This window comes from Rana temporaria, chromosome 2 (assembly GCF_905171775.1).
Source record: "Rana temporaria chromosome 2, aRanTem1.1, whole genome shotgun sequence".
NCBI lineage: Eukaryota > Metazoa > Chordata > Amphibia > Anura > Ranidae > Rana > Rana temporaria.
In genome coordinates, this window is record NC_053490.1 from 189,033,167 (window position 1) to 189,060,589 (window position 27,423).

Consider the following 27,423-nt stretch of genomic DNA (forward strand, 5'->3'; position numbering starts at 1 on the left):
GGGCAGGAGGGTCGCCCATATTGAGACTAAGATGGAAGAATATGCTACAACCATCAATGACTTGGTAGATGCAAACGGAGATGGAGACCGACACTGAATGGGTTAAGGCAAAGTTAGCGGATTTAGAGGATAGGTCCAGAAGGAACAACCTGAAGATGAGGGGGATCCCTTTATCCGTGACGCAACCTGACCTATGCCTATTAGCTACTGACATGTTTAAAGCCCTCATACCAGGTCTTACTGACCTAGATGTCACGGTTGACAGAATACATAGTCTGCCAAAACCATCTCATTTGCCTGATCAAGTCCCTAGGGATGTACTGCTGAGACTGCACTTTTTTTCATTTTTTCATAAGAAAGTCTTATGGCAGTAATGAGGAAACAGGAAACTATCCCTCATCAATACCAGGCTTTGCAGTTTTTGCTGACCTGTCTCAATATAATTTAATGAAAAGAAAAAACCTGAACACTGTGACTAAACTTGTGTGCAACCATAAAATCATCTACCGCTGGGGGTATCAGACAAAACTCTCTGTAACAAGAGAAAACCGCAACTACACAATCACCTCGCTGGAAAAAGGCCTTGATCTCCTCAAGGAGTGGGGTATATTGCCTGAATCTGCTGATGGAGATTCTTCGAATACTACCCCTCACCGGATTGAGTATGAGTGGAAACAAGTTAATGCCAAGAATGCCAAATCTCATACATAGCTTGAGCCAGATGGGCTTCTCTTTCCTCTTTTTTTCAGTTCCCTGAACCCGGGACCAACTCAGTTTATTTGAACTTTCTCCCCCCAGTTGCAAGTTGCAGCATATTGCTGCCCCTAAAGGAATTAATCCTCCAAAATAGTGGTCACCTATGTTGAAGTGGCGATGTTTGTTTTTTGGTTCTTTTTATTTATGTTTTTTTCTTACAGTTGCTCTGCTCTTTATTTTCTCTCACTGGATGTCCGCAAACATGACAAGAGTTTCTAGGATTCAAGAATTTTTTTGAACGCCATACAGGGACAGGTGGTGCTCCTATCTGGCCATGTGAGTACTATGTTTTCAAGGTTGTTATGACAGCTTGTGGGCAGATTGTTCATACGCTCATAATTTTGGTGGCCTACATCAGAGGTATGAGATTTTCCCAACGAGCTTCCCTCTCCCTTATATGAACTATGCCGCTTAATATTTTGAGTCTGTATGTTTTTTTATATTTTCTATAATAAAAACTATTGAAAAAAAAAATAGCAAATGCTCCGATGCCTAATCCGATAGAATCCTGGGAAGTCAGGGGTGATCGGTGCGGCTGTTACAAGCACTGATCTCCCTGTATAGATTTCAATAAAGCAGCCAACAGCCACTTCTCCTCCAGTTTGCTGTGTAGTTCATTACACATTTTTTGATGTTCACTGTTCCAAGTCCGTTAGATTTTGCCCCACCCACCTAGATTTTCTATTTTTTTTTTCACCTCCCCCCCCGTCTTTTTTCCTTGGTCACACAGCGCAGACACTGCCACTTTTTTCACTTGACCCATTGTTTATTAGGATAGACTCACAGGTGACTGCAGCAGTGCCCCCCCCCTCCTAGCCCATCCCATTGACAGCGCGGGAGTTTTCTTTATATATTAGTCTTCCAGGACAGCCCTTGAGAGATGGAGTCCCTCCCATCGACACAGGAAACACATTGCCAATCAGTTCAAAAGGCGGTCCCTCAGGTCCCTGGTCAGTCATTTACCAAGAACCGAAGGATGGAACTGAAAAATAGAACCACAACAGGTTAACATGTTAATGCATCAACATAATTTAAGGGTGGGATCGTGCTGCCCTGGAAGACTACTGGAAAAGGAGTTACCGGTGAGTACTAACTCCGGTTTTCCCCCTGTTGTCTTCCAGGACAGCCCTTGAGAGGATCCCCAAGTACTCACCAGATTAGGGGGGGACCACAGCTTGGAGAACTTTCCGCTCAAAAGCTTGATCCTGACTGGACATTAAGTCCAGTCTATAATGCCTTGTAAAGGTGGAGAAGCTTGACCACGTGGATGCTTTACATATTTGCTCCATGGTGGCACCAGCTTTTTCAGCCCAGGATGCTGAAAGTGCCCTTGTGGAGTGGGCTTTAACACCCCCAGGAGGATCTTTATTTAGTATTTTATAACTTTCTGCTATAGCTAGCCTGATCCACCTAGCTATAGTGACCTTAGAAGCTTTTTGTCCCTTACGCTGTCCAGAAAAAAGTATAAAAGAATCTGCCAGTCTAAAAGATTTGGTTGCATCCAAGTACTCTAGGATACACCTTCTTACATCCAATAGATGAAACTGCCTTTCTTTTCGTTTGAGGCATTCTGGCAAAAAGAAGGGAGAACAATGTCTTGAGACCTATGGAATTTGGATGCTACCTTCGGCAAGAACCCAGGATCTGTTTTTAAGATGACTCTGTCTTCCTAATGGAGAGAGCTTGTATTTCACTGACCCTGCAGGCTGAAGTGATTGCCACAAGGCGTACTGTTTTGAAAGTTATTCTTAAAGAGGCCTCCGAGATAGGTTCAAATGGAGTTCCCAAGAAGGCTTTGAGGACGAACGGCAGGTCTCAAGTTGGATTTATTTTTATCTTAGTTGGCTTCTGTCTAGTGATTGCTTTACAGAACCTGGAAATAAGAGGATCTTCCTGCAAGTGTCTTTCTAAATATACACTTAGGGTCGCTATCTGTACCTTAATAGTACTGGGGGTTAACCCCTTGTCTACCCTGTCCTGTAGAAACTGCAAGATATTTGTTATATCTTTGTTGGGTTTTGCCTGATCCGCCAACCAGGAATTAAATTTTTTCCAAATTTTACTGTAGATATAGCTCGATTGACTGGTTTGAATTACTTTTTCTGATAACCCCTTGTCCCCCAAAATCTCTTCCTCAGTAACCATGCTGAAAGTTTCAGTATGGGTACTTGAGGATGCAAGAGGGGACCCTGTGACAGGAGGTCTTGTCTGTATGGTAGCCTCAAAGGTGGTTGATTTGTCAACTTCAGTAATGTTGTGAACCAAGGTCTCTTGGGCCAAAAAGGTGCCACCAATATTAAACATGTTTCTTCTGCCAGAAACTTGGCCAATGAGGTGTGAGGTGAAGCAGTGGAAACACATAGGCCAGACTAAAGGTCCAAGGTATCTGTAAGGCATCTACCTCCCAGAGTTGATCTCTTGGTCATAGCAAGCAGAAATTGGGAACCTTTGTATTCTCTTTAGTTGCGAACAAATCTATCTCTGGGATCCCCCAGCGAGTTGTTATGAGGTTGAAAACTTCCATATGTAGAGACCATTCTTGATTCAAAACTAGTTGTCGACTCAAGAAGTCTGCAGTGCTCTGTTCGCCCCTCAAGTGAATTGCGGAGATGGATTTTAGATGAACTTCTGCCCATTGAAACATCTGTTTTGCTACCAACATTAAACGAGAACTTCTGGTACCTCCCTGCTTGTTTACATAAGCCACCACTGTTGTATTGTCTGATCGGACTTGAAGGTGGTGACCTTGTAGCTTGTCCTGAAATGCTAGTAGAGCTTTTAGGATTGCAGTAAACTCCCTCCAATTGGAAGAAAACTTTTTCTCTTCTGGTGTCCACTTGCCCTGTGCCCAGAATGTGTTGAGATGGGCTCCCCAACCCCAACTGCTCGCATCCGTGGTCAGAGTGGATGTGATAGGAAGGACCCAGAGAACACCTTTGTTTAGGTTCTCTTTGTCCCTCCACTACCAGAGCAACCATTTCACATTGGTGGGGATCAATACGGATTCCTCTAGACCTTTGTCCTTTATCTGTTCCAACAGAAATCTCTGTAGATCTCTCTGGTGGAATCTGGCCCATTGCACAGCCGGGATGGCTGCCTTCATCAGACCAAGCGCTGACATGACCTCCCTTACTGTGCAATTGTGACTGGTTTGAAGAAAATACATCCTCTGATTCAGATTGGATATGTTTTCTTCCGGCAGGACTATCTTTTGTTCCACAGATAACATTCTGGAACCCAAGTACAGAATATTCTGTGTTGGAGTTGTTTTGGATTTCTCTAGACTGACAATCCACCCCAGGCGTCTCAGGTTGTGTTGTGTTAACACTAAGGGCCCTTTCACACGTACGGACAAACGGTCCGTTTATTACAAGTCCGTTTTTGTAATGTAGCCCTATGGGATTGCAGACGTTAGCGGATGATGCATCCGCTAACGTCCGCAACCATCCGCGTCTGCAAAGATCCGCTTTTGCGGACGGAAGAAAACCCTATTTTTCTTCCGTCCGGCGGAACGGATCGGATGAATACGGACACACGGTCATCCGATTCCCCATAGTGGAGAGCAGAGGAGAGACAGGGCGGTCTCTGCACTGTGTGCGGGGACCGCCCTGTCCGCCGACAGCTCAGCAGGGATTAACGGAGGAATCCCCGCTGAGCCAAACGGCTAACGGAGCGGATCAATACGCATCCGCTCCCTGTGAAAGAGCCCTAAATCCTGGCAGAGTTTATTCTCTGAGTGGGCTCTGAGTAGTAAGTCATCTAGATATGGTTTGATTGAGACTGACTGGAGTCTCAAGGGGACCAATGCTTCCCCAAGAACTTTGGAAAAAATTCTTGGAGACGACAGACCGAAGGGCAGGGCTCTGCACTGAAAATGATAAATGTTTGATTCTATCTGAATCGCCAGACAAAGAAATTACTGACATTCCTTCCTTATTGGGATATGCAGATAGGCGTCCCTTAAATCCAGGGTTGCCATAAATACTTATTTTTGAAGAAGATTTTTTATCGAATAAATTGACTCCATCCGAAATCTTTTGTAACGGATGGAGAGGTTCAGGGGTCGGAGGTTCATAATCAGTCTGAACTTCCCTGAGGGCTTTTTTACTACAAAAATGTGCGAGTAAAAACCCTCCCCCTGTTCGTGAATAGGAACTGGTGTCAATACTTCTTGATCCACCATATCTCCTATTAGTAGGGGTAAAGCCCTGGACTTTTCTGAGTGACTTGGTAGTTTTGTCACCAGAAATTTGGATGGTGGTTCACTGTGGAATTTCAGTGTATAACCTCTTTTGATTACGTTCAGAACAAATTTGTTTGAGGTTGTCTTTTCCCATTGTGGAAGAAAGTTCTTTAGTCTTCCTCCCACAGGAACCCTGACGGCACTGGGGCTTGGGATCTTGACTGGGGCGGTTAACAAGTATGCCCCTCTCCCTTTCCGCCCTGTCCAATGTTTTTTTGGGTTTGAACTCCTTTCCTATTTTTTCTGGTTCCTTAGAGGGACAGATTTATTTTTGTCCGCCGTTCTCTCCAGGGCAGTATTCAATTCTGGCCCAAAGACTAAATACCCAGTGAAGGGGACACTGCATAAACGTGTCTTAGCAACACAGGAAGTGGCTAATGTTGGTTTCAGTCCTGCCATTGAAGCATCCCAAGCCCTCTTTAGGACTATGTCTGTCTTTCTATCCATTGGGTCCTTTAAATGACCCATATATTCAAAGGCCAGATCCGACTGTTTTGATACCTTGGACAGAGGGGCATCATGTTTAGGATTTTTATTCCAGACTGCCTCTGGGTTCTCATCAAAGGGAAACCTTCTTTTGAGAGAGTTTGGGAAGAAAGCTTTTTTATCTGGCTCAGCCCATTCTTTGCAAACTAGATCAGAGAGCACACTGTGAATAGGGAACACTCTGGCCTTTTTTCCCAGGGCAGCATACATATTGTCATGCCTGTATAATTGAGCCTCTTCCTCCTCAATCTCCAGTGTATCATAGATGGCACTCAATAATTCATCTACCTCTTCAATAGATAATTTATATTTTGTGATTTTGTTAGCTGCGACCTGATCTTCCTCCTGGTCTGAGTCAGAGGATCCAGGCCTAACTAACACGGAGCTATGCTCCCTTACTGTACGGGGCTCCCCGGAGCTAGGTATTGTGGGGCTTGGTGAAGGAGAAACTGCAGCTGCACTACTGTTGGGAACAGACACATTAACATTTGAAATTAAGACCCTAAGGGATTTAAAAGTGGATGCCATTTCTTCCTTAAATGAGTTAAGGAACTTGGCCAAGGGAGGGAGTCTGCCTCAGATTTCAACAATTGTGCAATACATTGCCTGCATAAGGTTTTGTCAGAGCCTGAGGATAATTAGCTTCCACAATTAGGGCACTTCCTGCGGCCTGACTTGTCCTCCCTTGAGGCTGGGTTCACACTACTACACTACTTTCATCCTACTTTGCTCTGCTACATTGGTCACACATTTATCCTACATTGGTCCTACATCCATCCTACTTTCATGAACAGGATACTACTTTGGTCCGACTTCAATGATATTCAATGGGTTGAAGTAGGATCAATGTAGGACCAAAAGTAGTACAGGGAGCATTTTCAAAGTCGGACCGACTTGTGTAGGACCAGTTAAGACGGCTCTCATAGGGAAACATTGATTTTCACATGTCATGCTACATGAGGCTCCCAATGTAGGACTGTTTGTCGGACAAGTGTGAACCCAGCCTGAAGCCTCCTTAGCCTGTAATGGAAAGAAATAGATGGACTTAAAATCAACCCCTTTCCCTTTAAGAGACATCCGTGCTGCCACCACCACTGTTGTTTCCCAGGACAGTGACCCCCATGGAGTAACTATACCCAGCCACCACACCTAGCCTACAAACACCAGTACAGGGCATGCCCATCAGCCTACCTGTTTAAGCTGGTGCCTACATCTTCCGGAGTGTCCTGGGGGATTAGCCTCCATGGTGCCCCCATGCCTCTCCGTATCCCGCCGCTAGTCCGATACCGCTGGACGCAGGTCAGGGATGAGTAGGCCCAGCGCAGGCTTTTTCACTCCTCCACGCGCCCTGGAGACCCGGAACCGGATGTCTCGGTGTACAGTGATTATGCGATTCAGTCGGAAATGACACATCAGCGTCTCCGGCCCCCACCGCGACCGCAGCAAGAAGCTGGTATGGAAGAATCCACTCACCCTGCTCCTGTGGGAACCGCGCCATTCTGCCACTGGCTCACATCGGCACCGGGAAGAGGAAAACGGGTTTGCTCCGGTATTGCTGGACGGTACCTGAGCCCAATCACCAAAAGGTGAGACTTCCTAGGAGCCGAACGGATAGGACCCAGTCCTCCTATATGGCCTCCCTTCCCAACAGGCAGCTCCTGAGAGATGAAGTCCTTTCCATGTTCCTCTGGTAACATGTTCCTCCGACGGAGGAAACAATGACTGACCAGGGACCTGAGGGACCGCCTTTTTAAACTGAAAATTACCTGAGGGCCACAAGACAAGTTTCCATATCCCATGGGGGGCCGCATGCAAACTTTCAAACTTCAAAAACAGTACTGGTGTCAGCGAACACATTATTAACCCTGACCACTACACTGACCACTCACCATCAGGGTACAGCACATCAGGGCACAGAGCACAGCACACATGAGTGCACAGCACACATCAGGGTACAAAGCCCAGCACATTAGGGTACAGGGCACATCAGCACAGCACATAGGGGTACAGCACAACAGGCCACATCAGGGTGCATGGCACATCAGGGCAGGGCATATCAGGACAGAGCACATGGCACAGTGCAGGACATGGCACATCAGGGCACAGCACATCAGGACAGGGCACATGGCACATCAGGGTACAGGGCACATGAAACAGCACACCAGGGTACAAAGCCCAGTACATCAGGGTACATGGAGCACATGGCACATCAGGGTACATGGGCCACATCAGGGTACATGGGGCACAATCAGAGCACATCAGGGCACATGGGGCATATCAGGGCACATACAAGCACACCAGGGCACATGGGGCACATGAGAGCATATCAGGGCACAATCAGGGAACATGGGGCACACCAGGACAGGGCACATGGCACATCAGGGTACAGGGCACATGAAACAGCACATCAGGGTACAAAGCCCAGCACATCAGGGTACCCCATGTACCCTGATGTGCCGTTTCATGTGCCCTGTACCCTGATGTGCCATGTGCCCTGATGTGCTGGGCTTTGTACCCTGATGTGCTGTTTCATGTGCCCTGTACCCTGATGTGCCATGTGCCCTGTCCTGATGTGCTGTGCCCTGATGTGCCATGTCCTGTACCCTGATGTGCCCTGTCCTGATGTGCTGTGCCCCATGTTCCCTGGTGTGCCCCATGTTCCCTGATTGTGCCCTGATGTGCTCTCATGTGCCCCATGGCACATCAGGGTACATGGGCCACATCAGGGCACAATCAGAGCACATGGGGCATATCAGGGCACATACGAGCACATCAGGGCACAATCAGGGAACATGGGGCACTACGCGGCGCTACTCTTCATGCACCTCGATCTACACTTCTGCGGCACCCGCCCTGCCTGCGGGCCATTTAAAACCAGTCCGCGGGCCGCAAATGGCCCGCGGGACGGTACTTTGAGACCCCTGGCTTAGAGCGATCTGAATGAATTCAAAAGGATAGTGCCTACTCTGTTTATGTCCATTTGTAGATAAGATTTTTTTGTTGTTGTTAATACGTTTGTCAACTATGATTGGTTTCTGCAGCAATTAAAAAAAAAATGATGAAAATAAATAAATGTGAACAGAACTGAGGTGCAAACTGATGTAAACTAAAATGAAAACAAATGTACAGATGGACGTAACCTGATGACACCCATATGAAAGGACTCCAAGATGTATTAGCCAATAATATTAGCTGTTGAGTCAACACCCTTACTTAGAACATAAAAAAAGTAATATGCCCCAGTGGTATAATGATCTTAATTTGGTTATAAAATCAAATATTTTTTTTATCTTAAAGCATGAACTTTGCCCTTAACCACTTGAGACCCGCGCTATTGACAAAAGACGTCAACAGCGCGGCTCTCAAGTGCCAAGTGGACGTCTTTTAAAGTGCATTACCCGCGCGCGCCTCTGGGGGGCGCGCAGCGGGTAAACACTGTCCCGGCGCTTTGCTGAAGAGCTGATGCGTGTACCTGGCGGCCGCGATGTCCGCCGGGTACACGCGATCGTCGGGAACACAGCAGGGACGTGGAGCTCTGTGTGTAAACACAGAGCTCTACGTGCTGTCAGAGGAGAGGAGACCGATCTGTGTCTCTTGTACATAGGGACACAGCATCGGTCACCTCCCCCAGTCACCCCCCTCCCCCCACACAGTTAGAACACACCCAGGATACACATTTAATCCCTTCCTTACCCCCTAGTGTTAACCCCTTCCCTGCCAGTCACATTTATACAGTAATTAGTGCATTTTTATAGCACTGATCGCTGTATAAAATGTGAACGGTCCCAAATTTGTGTCAAAGGTGTCCGATACGTCCGCCGCAATATTGCAGTCTCAATAAAAATCGCAGATCGCCGCCATTACTAGTAAAAAAAAAAAAAATTCATAATTCTGTTCCCCATTTTGTAGGTGCTATAACTTGTGCGCAAACCAGTCGCTTATTGCGTTTTTTTTTTGTTTTTTTTTTTACAAAAATATGTCGAAAAATACGTATCGGCCTTAACTGAGAAAAAAAAAATAGTTTTTTTAAAAAAAAATGGGATATTTATTATAGCAACAAGTAAGAAAATATATATATTTTTTAAATTGTCTCTTTTTTTTGTTTATAGCGCAAAAAATAAAAACCGCAGAGGTGATCAAATACCACCAAAATAAAAGCTCTATTTGTGGAGAAAAAAGGACGCCAATTTTGTTTGGGAGCCACGTCGCACGACCGCGCAAATGTCAGTTAAAGTGACGCAGTGCCGGAAGCTGAAATTTCGCCTGGGCACGAAGGGGGTTTATGTGCCCAGTAAGCAAGTGGTTAATGGAAAACATTTTTCCATTACATAGAGCAGGTAAGTATAAACCTCTTATTTTAGGAGGGGGGATAAGAGAACAGTGTTTCATCTTGTGTTAGGCAATTACATTGATCAGAGAGCACTGGATATATCTCTCCAGCATACTATTTTGCCATAGAAACTCCTTTATGAAGGCAGATAGTATGCAGTCATTGCTTTTCCACTAATGCATTTTACCTTACATATAAAAACAAATAAATGTTTTCCTATTCATCTAAAAAGTCTTCCTTTTAATCAAATACAAATACACTTTACTAGTACATAGTACCAACATATCACAGAATGCTTTACTGAATAGAAGAGCAATGTGGAACATGTTACAACCAACACCAATCAGAATTAAGCTTTTATGTGTCTGACAAAACAAACTGAAACAAATTAGTTTATTAAGATAGTTTTAGTGTGTGTAAAACATCAGGTATGCACCCTAAATATGTTATGCAGTAGTTAAAATAGTTAGGTAAAAGCAAATGCATATATGGGTTTACAACTAAACACAAGCCATGCTTTGGTCAACACTTCTAGCAAGTGGCCAGTTTGACTGATTGCAAGTATCTGCTCTGAATAAAACTTTGCAGTAGAAATATGTTGATAAGGACATGACATACACAAAGCGTACCTTGGTGCTTCTTCTATTACTTTCTGGTTCCTCCTTTGAATGGAGCATTCTCTTTCATTTAGCCAAAGAGTATTACCATGTTTGTCTGCAAGCACCTACAACAGTAGATCACATGTACCATATGTAGTTATCACACAAATTCTTGGTAAATAAAACGTAAATAAAACTTAAAAAATCTCAATCATTATTAGCCATATTGTGAAGTGAAGTTAAATACACTGCTCAAAAAAATTAAAGCAACACTTTGAAAACATATCAGATCTCAATGGGCAAAAGTCTCATGCTGGATGTCTATACTGATATGGACAGGGTAATGTGTTAGGACACCCCGAAAATCAAAGCTATGCAGCAAGCTAGTCCATTTTGCTGAAATATCATTGCAACATCTCAAAATGGTCCTCAGTAGTTTGTATGACCCCCAAGTGCTTGTATGCATGCCTGTCAACATCAGGGCATGCTCCTAATGAGACAACGGATGGTGTCCTGGGGTATTTCCTCCCAGATCTGGACCAGAGCTCCACAGTGTCCGTCAGGGAGCACAGAGCACACTAGATGACGTCGGGCCCTCATGCTACCCCCATGAAGTCTGTTTCTGATTGTTTGGTCAGAGACATTCACACCAGTGGCCTGTTGGTCATTTTGTAGGGCGCTAGCAGTGGTCATCCTGTTCCTCCTTGCACAAAGGAGCAGATACAGTTCCTGCTGATGGGTTAAGGACCTTCTATGGCTCTGTCCAGCTCTCCTAGAGTAACTGCCTGTCTCCTGAAATCTCCATGCTCCTGTGACTGTGCTGGGAGACACAGCAAACCTTCTGGCAATGACACATATTGATGTGCCATCCTGGAGGAGTTGGACTGCCTTGTGCAACCTTTATAGCGGTGATATGCAATTAGCGGACCTCCAGATGTTGCAGAACTACAAATCCCATGAGGCATAGCAAGACTCTGACAGCCACAAGCATAACACTCAGAGGCAGAAGCATGATGGGACTTGTAGTTTTGCAACAGCTGGAGGTCCGCTAATTGCATATCCCTGCTTTATAGGGTCCAAGTATCGTTTTGTGCTACCAGTAGTGACACTGACCCTAGCCAAATGCAAAACTAGTGAAAAACGGTCAGAAAAGATGAATAGGGAAAAATTTCAGACACTTCCACCTGAAAAAACATTCCTGTTTTTTGTAGGTCGTCTCATTGTTGCCCATCTAGTGCACTTGTTAATTTTAATTAACAGCAAAGCAGCTGAAACTGATTAACTGTATACACCCCTCTCCCTCTGCTACTTAACTGACCAGATCAATATCCCAGGAGATTCTGATTTAAAAAAGTGTCCCTTTAATTTTGAGCAGTATATATACCCAAAGAGACGGCAAAACAGTAATTCTAAAACTGATAGATCTGAATATGATCAGTTCAGTAGGAACGGGACAAATTTTGATTTGTGTGTGGCTGTCCCCATTTGACAAAAGGACTGGTTCCCTACAGGTAACAACCAATTCTGAAACTTAATGAGATGAAGTAATGGCAACCAGAACAACAACCTTCCGTGTCAGAAGGACTAAGGGCATGTCCCAGATGGGTTCAAATGGAGATTCATGCAACACAGAAAGTACCAAGTTGAGGTCTGATGGATTTAACCACTTGCTTACTGGGCACATATACCCCCTTCATGCCCAGGCGAAATTTCAGCTTTCGGCACTGTCACACTTTTTTTTTTTTTTTATAAATCTCTTTATTATTTTTTTCTCATATACAACATACAAATATACATGTCACATTTCATATTTCCATTAAAATCACATAAATACCCACATTCCCTTACATACTTCACATTTGTATCTTCTTCCGTTTACCTCCTTTCTTCCATTGGTGTAGTTCCATCCCAATTCCTATCCCCCTAGCTTGAGGCTGTTGTCACGTTTTCTATCCAATTTGCCCATATTTTCTTATATTTCTCCCCATTTCCTCTATTATAGTATGTCTCTTTATACAATGGCAAATTACTATTTATCAAGTTCTTCCATTGCGCCACCGAGGGGGCTTCCACTTTCTTCCAATTCAACACTATTCCCTTTCTTGCATTGAAGAGCAGCAGACCCACCTGTGTTCTTCTTTCTATAGGGGCCCTAATTTCCTCTATTAAACCTAACAGGCAGACCGCTGCCTCCAGGTCGAGTTTAACCAATGTCACTTCATCAATTATTCTCAAAACCTCTCTCCAAAACCACCTTATCTTTGGGCAGGTCCAGAATATATGTATAAAATTTCCCGAAATACCTGCACATCTCCAACAGTTTTGAGAATTTGATGGGAATATTTTAAACAACTTATATGGTGTGTAATAGATCCTATGTGTTATTTTAAATTGGATTAATTTGTCTTGAAGGGAGACTAGGATCTGAAAAAGGGAATTTATATATCTCGCCCCAATTTTCTGATGACAATTTTGGGACATCTCTCAACCAACATTCATATAGTCTATTCATATCTGATGGTTCTGTTTTTCCTAAATATGAGTATAACGTTGAGATCATCCCTTTTTCCTTTCTCTTTCTCACCATTTGTTCTAAGCCTGTTTCTATTAGTTGTGGGATGCCATCAGGAAATTGGGCTACCAGGGCATGAACCATCTGCATGTGTCTAAAGAAATCATTATCCGGTACATTCCATTTTTCTCTCATATCTGCAAATGAAGCTATTTTTCCCTCATGTATTACTTGTGATATTTTTTTTTACTTCATATTTTGTCCATGCTCTAGGGTCCTGAATGGAAGATAAGTGTACCAATTCAGGGTTACGCCACAGTGGTGTATTTGGGGATATATCTGTTTTTAGATTACTCTCTCTTGCTATGCCGACTTTCCATGCCCTTAATTAATGTTGTTATCATTGATGGGGTCAAATCTTGCCTAGACTTCAGCCCAGGAAATGGCAATGCCTGCAGTGCCTCCAAAGACTGGATCACTGTAGCCTCCACCATTGTAGCGGGATCATATCCGTCTGGATTCAACCATCTCCCTATTGTCACTAACTGGGTTGAAAGATAATATTTACTGTCACGCTTTGAATGACAATTGCACGGTCGTGCGACGTGGCTCCCAAACAAAATCGATGTCCTTTTTTCCCACAAATAGAGCTTTCTTTTGGTGGTATTTGATCACCCGTGCGGGTTTTATTTTTTAAGAAAAAGGCCTTACAATCACTTTAAAATTCTAATCTAATCTGCAATGCTGGGGTGCCGATGCGCGTGACCAGCGGTCGCGATGACAGGCCACGTGCGATCGCGGGTAGGAGAGCCAGAATAGGGATGTTCTGTGAGGAGAGGAGATGCAGATCGTGAGTTCCTACTAGCTAGGAACAGCGATCTGTCATCTCCTCTAGTCAGTCCCATTCCCCTACAGTTAGAACACTAGGGAACACAGTTAATGCCCCCTAGTGTTAACCACTTCCCTGACAGTGACATTTACACAGTAATCCGTGCATTTTTATAGCACTGAGCGCTGTATAATTGTCAATGGTCTCAAAAATGTGTCAAAAGTGTCCGATCTGTCCGTCATAATGTCCTGATAAAAACCGCAGATCACCGCCATTACTAGTATAAAAAAAAAAGCCATAAATCTAACCCCTTGTGTGTAGATGCTCTAACTTTTGCGCAAACCAATATATGTTTATTGTGATTTTTATTACCAAAAATATGTAGAATACATATCGGCCTAAACTGAGGAAAAAATTGTCGTTTAAAAAAAAAAAAAGGGGGGGGGGGTATTTATTATAACAAAAAAGTACACAAAATGTACGCTTTTGTTGTTTATAGCGCAAAAAAATATAAACTGCAGAAATGATCAAATACCACCAAAAGAAAGCTCTGTTCGTGGGAAAAATAAGTCAATTTTGTTTGGGTACAGCTTCGCACGACCGCACAATTGTCAGTTAAGGCAACGCAGTGCCGCATCGCAAAAAATGGCCTGGTCATTGAGCAGCCAAATCTTCCAGGGCTGAAGTGGTTAAGTTAATTTCCCTAAATATGCCGAAATTCTGAGCCATATAAAATTTCTGGAGCTTTAAAGTGTTTGTTACCCCAACTCTTCATTTTCCTGATATGTGCCTGCTGTGCCATGTACTTATATGAGAAAGTATCATGTTCTCTTTGTATCGCTTTCTTTATGAGAAATCTCTGTTGTTCCTGCTAGACCTCTAGCTTTTCTATTAGAAAATGACCATACTAACGCAGGAGATCACAGTCAGTTCTCTAGCCGTGTTGGGAACACAGTGTACTCTGCACCAATAATTAGACTTGTCCTGACATGCCCCCGCTGCACAGCCATTCACTGGGAAGCTCAGTGTACTGGTGCTTCTCCTCCCCCCAGCTCCCTTATGCAGCTGAGAACAGAAGGAATGTGATCACTTATTTAAAAAAAAAAAAAAAAAAGGTATTTATATATTTTTTTTATATCTCTACAACAATGGTTTGTCTTTCATTTCCATTTTAAACTGAATGGGTTGTTTTAAAAAGTGATCTCTTACAATCACTAAGCTTGTAGATACACCCCTTAAATATCTAAGTGGGAAAGTCATCTGTTGAATGCAAAACTTAACGCTTACCTGAATCTCTATGTGACGAGGATTGTCAATGAATTTCTCTATCAACAGACGATCATCTCCAAAGCTTGACGCGGCTTCTTGTGCTGAAAACCTGAATCCCTCCCTATGAAAAAAGAGTTGGTAAATTAAAGTCACACGATTTAAAAAAAAAAAAAAAAACATATTTGCATTGTGTTGGCATGTAATGGTACCAAATAATACAACATATACACATATATATATATATATATATATATATATATATATATATATATATATATATATATATATATATATATATATATATATATATATATATATATATATATATATATATTTTATTATTATTACATTTCAACCCCCAGACCCTTTTTTTTGCAATAGGTTTTCTGCTACTTCTTGCTTCATTAGTGCATAAAATGCCTTTCTTGTTGTTCTCATCCCCCCGCCCCACACATTACATATGTTGCCTACAATTAAGCTACTTGTGTTAACTGCTTGCCGACCAGCCGCCTGCTGGGTGAGATCACGTTGCTATACGTCATATCGCCGAGCAGCCAATAGAGACGCGCGCGTCGCCCCCCGCTCGCCCCCGACTCCTGCGCCCGGCGGGCGTGATCACCGCTGGGCACCCGCAAACGCTCGTTACAGAGCGAGAAGCGGGAGCTGTGTGTGTACTGATCACTATAAAAATGCCAATGGTCCCAAAAATGTCAAAAGTGTCCCCATAATGTCGTAGTACCGAAAAAAATCGCTGATCACCGCAGATCCTAGGATCTTCTCATAGGATCCTATGATTAAGTGACGTTTTGTCAGTCACGATACGCGTGAGGACGTGGAGAGCTGCTGGTGACGTCATCCGCTCGCGGCCGCAGAGCGGACACACAACGACAGACACGCTGTTTACATTCATCTGTTTGTGAGTGTTTTTTACTTTGTTTTACCTAATAAATCGTAAGATTTTATACTATGGAGGCTTCCCTTTTGTCATTCGAGTGTCATCTTTAACCCATGAGCCGTGTTGTATGGGAGTGGAGCAGCAAGCCGCCGTATTTGGGATTATTTACATAGAGGCTTTATGTTAAGCCCTCCAAAGGTAAGGGGCTGGAACACACTATTCTCCAGACACTGTGGGGAGCCTGAAGGATTCTATACAAGCACGATTGCACGTTCAGCATCAACCACTCAAGTTTCTTTAATGGATTCATTGGAGCACTACTTGCACTTTTATATTTAATATATAGATTTTCACCTATTTATTTTTTATCTTTATTGATTGAAAGATCTTTTAAAGAACATTATTTATTTTTCTGCACGGATTGTGCACTGGACACTTTTTTAAAACACTTCACTGTCAGTATTGATCTTCATCTGATTTTCTTTTGATTGGCACATTATTTATTTAAATTATCTTGTTCATGCCCACTTATGCATGCTACTTTTTTGGATTATTTTGTGGACTATTTTGTGGTTATATTTTTATTGTACCATGTTGCACCATGCACTTTTTTGATTGAAGCACTTTTTGGATGTCACTATTTTTCTTTATTGTGATCACTGTTCTTAATGATTTACATTGTGCTGAGATTGGCATAATTGTTGTTTCTTTATCCATTATTTACCACTCATCATGACTTACCACATTTGAATTCTAAATGTTGGGTGGTCATTCTTTGGACACTAATTTGAGTGGAACACTTTTAGACCCACAGTCGGTGGTGGATTGATGTTTTATACCTTCACTTATTTTGGATTGTCCTATACATTCTTATTAGGTTATTTAATTGGGCAAGCGCTACTACACCCAACCTGTTATTCATTTACCTTTAGTGCGTGAGCATTTTTAGTAGTGGCTGCTGCTTATTAGTTGTTATTTATGTCATCTATTCATTTTTAGTTTATTATCACCTTGGTTAGGTTGATTTGCTCATTAGTCCCCCCCCATTTTCAATGTTCATTAATGTCATTACTGTAACAAAGATCAATTTGTTGGATTTTTCAACCATGTCATGTTTATGTACGATTTAGAAACGGACACAGTACATTCTGAAAATGAACGTATAACAAGCCTGCCTTTTAATTATAGCAAGCCACAGGTTTTCATTGTGCACCATTACAACCTTCGATTTGCTGGCTTCCTAACAACCAATAGCATTGGTTGATAATGAGTATGTCAGGTGTCTGCACAGCTTTGTTTGCCCTTCCCTTGCCCATTTCTACCAGCACTGGGGTCACATTAGCTGAGGGAGGAAGAGAAACATTGGAATACTAGTCTGTACCTGTGTGTAAAGGTGTTTCTTGCTTTGGAAGATTAAATCGCCTTTAATGTTCGGTGTCCCACGTGTGTGGATGTTGTGGTTATATGTAAAACTATTGGTTATTTTTTTTACCATTTTAAAGGGTGCCTTGACTGAAAAAAAGATTGAGAAACACTGCTGTATATATTAGACTGCTTTTACACTGGAGCGGGCAGGCGTTGACGGTAAAATGCCACTAGTTTTAGCGGCGCTTTGTCATCATTTTACTGGTGCTATTCCGCCGCTAGCGGGACACTTATTCCCTGCTAGCGGCCAAATAAAGCGTTAAATAGAAGTTGGGGGAGGGGCTTGGGATTTTGAAAGAAGCATGTGGCCAGAATAAGGAGATTTTTTGGAAGACAAAAAAACAAGACATAGTTGCTTGAAGCTGGAGGACTTTGGAGAAAGTTGTTGGACTGAGCAGAGGACCATGGAGACATTTCATTAACTGAAAGCCCAAGTTGAGAAACAGTTTTGTTTGTTTATTGCATACATATGGTACATGCTTATTTTTGCTAGAAAGCATAATTAGCTTGTGCATGTTGTAGGCATATTTTGTAATTATGAATTGTGTTTTGTGCAGTTGTATGTGCGTCTTTTCTGTTTAGTAAAGCACATTGATACACTACAGAAGTCTAAGTGTAATTGTTTTTTTTACCGCAAGAACCTTTAAAAAAAAAAAAAAAAAAAAAAAAACACCAATATACAAGTATAAAATACCTCAATATGAGCATGAGAAATGTGTAAATGTCAGGTGTACTTTAAAATAGACTGAAAAACAGAATGTTTGACTTCAATTACCTATTAAACAGTTAATATATTACATTTCAGGCAAGGTTTATACACTAAGCATATGCCACAATATTTAACCAATTAAACATGCAACTAAATTAAAAGGACACTGTGGAGATGCATATCGCAACACACAGTAGTAAATTATTAACTTAAAATCCTTCAGACTTACAACACTTAACACATTTCACTACCAGATTTATTGCTATTGCACATTTAACAGTAAACAAAACTATTAATATCTGAAATGAATAATCTTTACTTCGTAATAGTGGCATTTATTTGTGCTCCTGATGGTCACACAGCATGCCAAGAAACCTTCACTGTACAAAAGCATCAAACATCAGCAAAGGCAAGTGCACCATATGTGAAAGCAGAACAGAAGAAATTATTAATAAAGCTCTTAAAGTTGTACATAATCAAGTTAAGTGTGCAAGTTTCACTGTACAGCTTGTTTGATACTAGGTTTCCAAATGGTTCTCAATTTTCATAGCATTATATCCACTTCAGTATTTGACATCTCTGACATGTCTCACTCTAGTCAACTTTTCGAAAGAGCCACTACAACTGCATCAATTACTACCCTAATAACCAGACACACATGACCCATAAAAAATGTGGCCAATGTGGTCCAAACTTAAAAGCGGAGATATTTTCAGTATGCTGTTTTTTTTTTGTTTGTTTTTGCCGTACATACTGTTTTATTGTTATTTTCCCCCCGTCTTCCGGGTTCTGATTCCTGCGGGACTGGGCGTTCCTATTCAGAGGTTAGATTGACGTCTGGTGAAATACTTCCCCTTGCGCAAAAGGCGCGTCACCAGTTTTCCGTAACTAGCCGACCTGCGAGTCGGCTCTATATGGTGCCTGTGCAGTTAGCTCTACACGGCGGGCGCAGGCGCCGTATAGAGCAGACTCGCAGGTCTGCTAGTTACGGAAAACTGATGACGCGCCTTATGCGCCAGGGGAAGTTTTTCACTAGATGTCAATCATCTAACCTCTAAATAGGAACGCCCCGTCCCGCGAGAATCAGAACCCGGAGGGAAAACAACAATAAAACTATGTACGGCAAAAAAAAAAAAAAAAAGCATACTGTAGATGTCGGAAGTATGCTGGATGTAATGGTATATAAATTGTTTTAGGGTGAACCTCCGCTTTAACAGGTGATTTGTACAACCGGGACATGCAACCCCTTAGATATGGGCATCAAAACATTTAGCCCAGATACAAAATAAATATTTTAGTTCATAACAAAAAAAACAAAAAAAAGATAGTAAACCTTGTCATATTCACTCATGTAGTGTGGGATGCAGAAACCATTGCCCTGCATCCAAGTACTATAGACTGAGAAAGATCAACTGCAAATTTTCTAATTTGGGAATGTGGACCAAAGACATGGCTAGAAAATGCCTTTTGGTCCAGGCCACAATGAGATCCACGCCTCTCAGACTGTGTGACTTCTCAGCACAAAGGTTCACTACTTTATCCAGCAAAAAAAAAAACATTGGGGTGGGCTGTTTCCAAGATTAGACCAGGGTACTTCAAGTGATGGAGTGTCTATATTGATGTCTGTAGATTAAGGAACCACCCGAAGTCCTGTATGGTCCGCAATGTTGGCAGAGGGTCTGTGCGGAGCACTTTTTTTTTTAGGAGGAGGTCATCCAAATATCCCACACAATGTTTTCCTGAGAATAAAGGAACTCCAGGATAGAGGCTAGCATCCTTTTTGGGCTGTGGGTGCTTTTCTACTGCACAGGAACCACTGATGCAGAGGGGAAAAAGAGAAATGTAAATACACACCACTGAGGTTTAGGGATGCCAGGCTAACAACCCTGTTTTGTTTTGGAACTAGTGGTGCAACGAATCGTCATTGATCCGTGATCCCCACGGATCAATGACTTCGGATCGGCGCACACGTGATCCGCAGCGTGCCGCGGGACTGCAGAGCAAAGCGATAAAAAAAAAAATTGAAACTGTCTCCACGCTGCTCGCACACACCCCGTCTGCTCCTAACCATGCCGTGATAGACAGAATGTGGGTCTAATGCGCTGATGTGTTCTGTCTATCACAGCGTGGGGTTAGGAGGAGGTGGGGCTGTGTGCGAGACAGCGTGGAGACAGTTTCAACATACGGCGGCGAGTTGGTTTCTAGCAGAGACTGTGCATGAAATACAACCGCATGAGGAGATCGCCGCACTGAGCTGCATCTACAAGCTGTATATGTGTAAAGGATTTGTGGTGTGGTTTCTCTAATCAGTCCACAATCTGTTTTTTTCTCGGACATACTACACTATGAGCATTTCCCTTTGTTTTTTTTTTTCTCTCCCCACTCTATGAGCTGGCTTTCTGAATCAGCAAGAGGCAGTATTGGACTGTGGATGGGAGGTATGGTGAAGTGATGAGCATATCACAGGTGCTCTCTATCATTAAGTCAGTCTACGCCTAGGTTCACACTGCTGCGAATTCAAAATCGCGGTAAAATGCACGATTTTACCGCGATTTCGCGGCTGCGATTTTGCCGCGATTTTGGCCGCAATTTAATGTAAATCGTGGCCCGAAATCGCAAAAAGTAGTACAGGAACTACTTTTTGAAATCGCAGATGTGGCGTCGCACTGATTAGGACAGTGCCATTGCCGACAATTGCCGCCGATTTGAGATGCGATTTGACATGTCAAATCGCATCTCAAATCGTTCCAAATCGTACCCAGTGTGAACCAGGGCTACATGCTGGAACTGTGAATGGTTTGTTTCTTGCTGCTTTTACCTGGTGTTTTTCACTTCACAGTGTTTGCACTGATGCACAAGTACACTTTATATATGTGTGTGGACTTTTTTTGTCCTTGTATTTGGTTTCATTTGAACATTTGAGTGTTTACACAGAGTGCGTGTATGTGTGTATATAAATATATAAATAAATATATATATATATATATATATATATAAATATAAATATATATATATAAATATATATATAAATAAATATATATATATATATATATATATATATAAATATAAATATATATATATATAAATATATATATATATATAAATATATATATATATAAATATATATATAAATATATATATATATATATATATATATATAAATATATATAAATATATATATATAAATATATATAAATATAAATATATATAAATATATATATATATATAAATATAAATATATATAAATATATATATATATATATATATATATATAAATATAAATATATATAAATATATATATAAATATAAATATATATATATATATATATATAAATATATATATATATATATATATATATATATATATATATATATATATATATATATATATATATATATATATATATAAATAAATAAATATATATATATATATATATATATATATATATATATATATATATATATAAATATAAATATAAATATATATAAATATATATATATATATATATAAATATAAATATAAATATATATATATATATATATATATATATATATATATAAATATAAATATATATAAATATATATAAATATAAATATATAAATATATATATATATATATAAATATAAATAAATATAAATATATATATAAATATAAATATATATAAATATATATATATATATATATATATATATATATATATATTTTTTTTTTTTTTTTTTATGTGTACTGTACAATAGCAAGGGTTGATTTAGTGCATTCATCCAATTTTATCCAATTTTGAATGTGAGAGATGACATCCATAAAGGGAGCTAGGGAGGAGGTGGAATCCTTATGGGTAGAGCTCCAAAAGGGATGAAGTCAAGGGGAAAATACGGACCATACTATAGGCCCCCCAACCTGAGGGAGGAGGGGGGAAATTGACCTCCTATCACAATTTGGATTAGCAACTGGGATAGGAAGCGTTATCATAATGAGGGAATTTAATTATCCAGACAGACTAGGTAGAGGGAACCATGCATTTGTCTAAGGCTCGCCAGTTCCTAAATGTCTTGCAGGACAATTTCATGGGTCCAATGGTAGACGCAACAACTAGAAACAAGGTGTTACTAGAGGTACTGATTACAAACAATAAAGACCTGATTACGGATGTGAAAATATGGGGCCATTTAGGAAACAGCGATCACAGGTCAATTGGCTTCAGTATACAGTAGATCACACAAATAGGACAGACAAGGGGAACACAAAGATACTGAATTTCAAGAGAGACAACTTCCCTAAACAACGAACCTTGCTAGAAGATATGCATATGTGCATCCCATTGGGAAATACGTTTAAAAGAGCGAACAAAAGGGATAGTTTAACTTCAAAGTAAAAATGCATATGAAAGCAAAGGAGAAGGCCTTCAAAAAATATAATGCTGAGGGATCATCAGCATTCAGACTTTACAAAGAATGCAACAAGATATGCAAGGGTGCAATTAGGGTGGCTAAGGCCCCATGCACACAAGACGCTGGTAAACGTGTGTTCAGAGGCATTTGGACAGCTTTTTCAACTGCCCCTGAACACATTCAATGTTATCCTATGTGTCCATGCACAGTCACGTTTTTCTGCGTTTTTCAGCAGTTGCGTTTATGCTCGTTTTTTCAGAAGCAAAAAAATGGGATCAGACACAAAAGTTTTCGCGTTTCAGACGCAAAACGCCGCTAAACGCGCCACCGGCGTTTTGCCACGATTTCATTTATAGGCGTTTTTAAAATTGACTTTTTTTTACATTAGAAATCTCAAAAATGATGGCAAATGATGAAAAAACATTAAAAAAACATCCACAACTTGTGGCAGGTGACGTGGCCAGTGGACAATCCACAACTTGTGGCAGGTGACATGGCCAGGTGACGTGGCAAGTGGACAATCCACAACTTGTGGCAGGTGACATGGCCAGGTGACGTGGCAAGTGGACATTCCACAACTTGTGGTAGGTGATGTGGCAGGTGACGTGGCCAGGTCACGTGGCCAGTGGACAATCCACAACTTGTGGCAGGTGACATGGCCAGGTGACGTGGCCAGGTCATGTGGCAAGTGGACAATCCACAACTTGTGGCAGGTGACGTGGCCAGGTGACATGGCCTGGTGATATGGCAAGTTGACAATCCACAACTTGTGGCAAGTAACGTGGCCAGGTGATGTGGCAAGTGAACAATCCACAACTTGTGGCAGGTGACGTGGCCAGTGGACAATCCACAACTTGTGGCCATGTGACGTGCCAGGTGATGTGAACAGGTGACGTGGCAGGTGACATGGCCAGGTAACATGGCCAGGTAACATGGCAAGTGGACAATCTGCAACTTGTGGCAGGTGACATGGCAAGTGGACAATCCACAACTTGTGGCAGGCGACGTGGCCAGATGACATTGCCAGGTGATGTGGCCAGTGGACAATCCACAACTTGTGGCCAGGTGACAAGGCAAGTGGACAATCCACAACTTGTGGCCAGGTAACATGGCCAGATGACATTGCCAGGTGATGTGGCCAGTGGACAATCCACAACTTGTGGCCAGGTGACAAGGCAAGTGGACAATCCACAACTTGTGGCCAGGTGACATGGCCAGGTGACTTGGCCAGTGGACAATCCACAACTTGGGGCAGGTGACATAGCAGGTGACGTGGCCAGGTGACATGGCCTGGTGACGTGGCAAGTGGACAATCCACAACTTGTGGCAGGTGACGTGGCAAGTGACGTGCCAGGTGACGTGGCCAGTGGACAATCCACAACTTGTGGCCAGGTGACGTGCCAGGTGATGTGAACAGGTTGACGTGGCAGGTAACATGGCCAGGTGACATGGCAAGTGGACAATCTGCAACTTGTGGCAGGTGACGTGGCAAGTGGACAATCCACAACTTGTGGCAGGTGACGTGGCCAGGTGATTTGGCAAGTGGACAATCCACAACTTGTGGCAGGTGACATGGCCAGGTAACGTGGCAAGTGGACAATCCACAACTTGTGGCCAGGTGACGTGCCAGGTGATGTGAACAGGTGACGTGGCAGTTAACATGGCCAGGTGACATGGCAAGTGGACAATCTGCAACTTGTGGCAGGTGACGTGGCAAGTGGACAATCCACAACTTGTGGCCAGGTGATTTGGCAAGTGGATAATCCACAACTTGTGGCAGGTGACATGGCCAGGTAATGTGGCAAGTGGACAATCCACAACTTGTGGCAGATGTCGTGGTCAGGTGACGTGGCAAGTGGAAAATCCACAACTTGTGGCAGGTGACGTGACAAGTGGACAATCCACAACTTGTGGTAGGTGGCGTGGCCAGGTGACATGGCAGATGACGTGGCCAGTGGACAATCCACAACTTGTGGCAGGTGACGTGGCCAGGTGATTTGGCAAGTGGATAATCCACTTGTGGCAGGTGACGTGGCAAGTGGACAATCCACAACTTGTGGCAGGTGTCGTGGTCAGGTGACATGGCAAGTGGACAATCCACAACTTGTGGCAGGTGACGTGGCCAGTTGGCGTGGCAGATGAGGTGGCCAGTGGACAATCCACAATTTGTGGCAGGTGACGTGGCCAGTGGACAATCCACAACTTGTGGCAGGTGACGTGGCCAGGTGATTTGGCAAGTGGATAATCCACTTGTGGCAGGTGATGTGGCAAGTGGACAATCCACAACTTGTGGCAGGGGTCGTAGTCAGGTGACGTAGCAAGTGAACAATCCACAACTTGTGGCAGGTGACATGGCCAGGTGACATAGCAGGTGACGTGGCCAGTGAACAATCCACAACTTGTGGCCAGGTGACGAGGCCAGGTGACGTGGCCAGTAGACAATCCACAACTTGTGGCAGGTGACGTGGCCAGTTGACGTGGCAGGTGACGTGGCAAGTGGACAATCCACAACTTGTGGCAGGTGACATGGCCAGGTGACGTTGCCAGTGGACAATCCACAACTTGTGGCAGGTGGCGTGGCAGATGACGTGGCAAGTGGACAATTCACAACTTGCGGCAGGTGACGTGGCAAGTGGACAATCCGCAGCTTGTGGCAGGTGATGTGGCAAGTGACACGCTAAATACAAGTACACTGCTGCTCTCTCAGCTGCTACTCACTCTGGTCTCACAAAATGGCTGAAATAGTTAAATACAGTTTTTTGTGCTTAGGGGGGTCTTATGATGTTTCTTAACTAAACGCTTATAAACGCAAACGCGGTAAAATGCGGCGAAATTCGCGGCAAAACAGGCGTTTTAAACACCGTTTTTTGCGTTTGAAAACGTGTGTTTAGATGAGTTTGAATCTCCGTCTTGTGTGCATGGGGCCTAAGATAGAACATGAGACACATAGCGGAAAAGAGCAAAAAAAAAAAAAATAATCTCAAGAAATGATTTACATATATAAAAACAATTAAAAAAGTGAGGCCAGAACATATTGCCCTCAAAGAATGAGGAGGGACATCTGGTTACAAAGGATGAGGAGATGGCAAAGGTATTGAATTGTTTCTTCTACTCAGTCTTCACAAGGGAATCGGGGGGCTTCAGTAATCAAAACTGCAGTGTTTGTCCTTATGACACATCACAGGAAGCACCCTCATGGCTAACAGAGGACAGAATTAGAAATAGACTTCGGTACTTAGGCAACTTAGTCAAGGAATTGCCAGACCATTGTTCATAATTTTTACTGACAGTCTACTGACTGGAATGGTACCAGCTGATTGGAGAAAAGCCCACCTAGCACCAATATTCAACATCAATAGTATGCAAGCTCTTGGAGGGGATGATAAGGGACTATATTACAGGATTTTAGTAATAAAGAGTCTCATTAGCAGTATTAATATTATACAGGATTTATATAGCGCCAACAGTTTACGCAGCGCTTTACAATATAAAGGGAGACAATATAGTTACAATACAATAAAATACAAGAGGATTAAGAGGGCCCTGCTCAGAAGAGCTTACAATCTAATAGGGTGGGGCAGGTGGTACAAAAGGTTATAACTGTGGGGAATGAGCTGATGGAAGTGGTAAAAGATTAGTTGGAGACGTGATAGGCTTCCCTGAAGAGGTGAGTTTTCAGGGATCGCCTGAAGGTAGCAAGAGTAGGGGATAGGCAGACAGGTTGAGGTAGTGAGTTCCAGAGGATGGGAGAGGCTCTGGAGAAATCCTGGAGACGAGCATGGGAGGAAGAGACAAGAGCTTGACAGTAGGAGGGCTTGAGAAGAGCGGAGAGGACAGTTTGGGATATGTTTAGAAACAAGATTGGTGATGTAGTTTGGGGCAGAGTTGTGGATGGCTTTGTAGGTTGTGGTTAGTATTTTGAATTTAATTTGCTGGGTGATAGGAAGCCAGTGTAGGAAAGGTTTGGCAGATACTGAGCGGTTGGTAAGGTGGATTTGTGAAGAATTGTTCTGGCCAAACCAATCTATTAACCTTCTAGGAGGTGGTGAGCTGCCATCTATATAAAAGGCCCGTAGATGTATCCGACACAGTTCCCCATAAATGTTTACTGTACAAGGTAAGGTCCGGTGGCATGGACCATAGGGCGATACATGGACAGAAAACTGGCAACAAGGGCTAGTCCAGAGGATGGTGGAATACTCTGAATGGTCAGGGGTGAGCAGTGGGGTCCACCAGGGTTCTGTACTGAGAACATTCCTGTTTAATTTGTTCATAAATGACCTGGAGGATGGGGTAAACAGTTTAATATCTGTATTTGCGCATGACACTAGGCTAAACAGGGCAATAACTTCTCTGCAGGATGTGGAAACCTTGCAAGAAGATCTGAACAAATTAATGGGGTAGGCAACTACATGGCAAATGAGGTTTAATGTGGAAAAATGTAAAAATGCATTTGGGTAGTAAAAATACGAATGCAATCTACTCACTAGGGGGTGAACCTCTGGTGGAATCTAGGATGGAAAAGAACCTGGGGGTCCTAGTAGATGATAGGCTCAGCAATGGCATGCATTGCCAAGCTGCTGCTAACAAAAGCAAACAGAATATTGGCATGCATTAAAAAGGGGATTAACTCCAGGGATAAAGTGATAATTCTCCCACTCTACAAGACTTTGGTCCGGCCTCACCTGGAGTAAGCTGTCCAGTTCTGAGCACCAGTGAGTACAAAGAAGAGCAAAAAAGCTAATAAAGGGTCTGGAGGATATTAGTTATGAAGAAAGGTTGCGAGCACTGAACTTATTCTCTTTGGAGAAGAGACACATAACAATGACCCAAAACACACGGCCAAGGCAATAAAGGAGTGGCTCAAGAAGAAGCACATTAATGTCCTGGAGTGGCCTTAGCTAGTCTTCTGACCTTAATCCCATAGAAAATATGCGAAGGGAGCTGAAGGTTCGAGTTAGCAACCATCAACCTCGAAACC

At 42.5% G+C, this 27,423-nt stretch overlaps 1 protein-coding gene across 1 annotated transcript in view; it reads right to left on the minus strand.

Annotated features, from left to right (window-relative positions):
• Positions 1 to 27,423, minus strand: part of PCCA (propionyl-CoA carboxylase subunit alpha) — a 935,313-nt gene that overhangs the window by 643,163 nt on the left and 264,727 nt on the right. The window contains exons 10-11 of the mRNA XM_040336164.1: positions 15,043 to 15,145; positions 10,445 to 10,539 (exon numbers count right to left, since the gene is read on the minus strand). Coding sequence (XP_040192098.1) covers positions 10,445 to 10,539; positions 15,043 to 15,145 — 198 coding nt within the window. The remainder of the gene's footprint in view (positions 1 to 10,444; positions 10,540 to 15,042; positions 15,146 to 27,423) is intronic.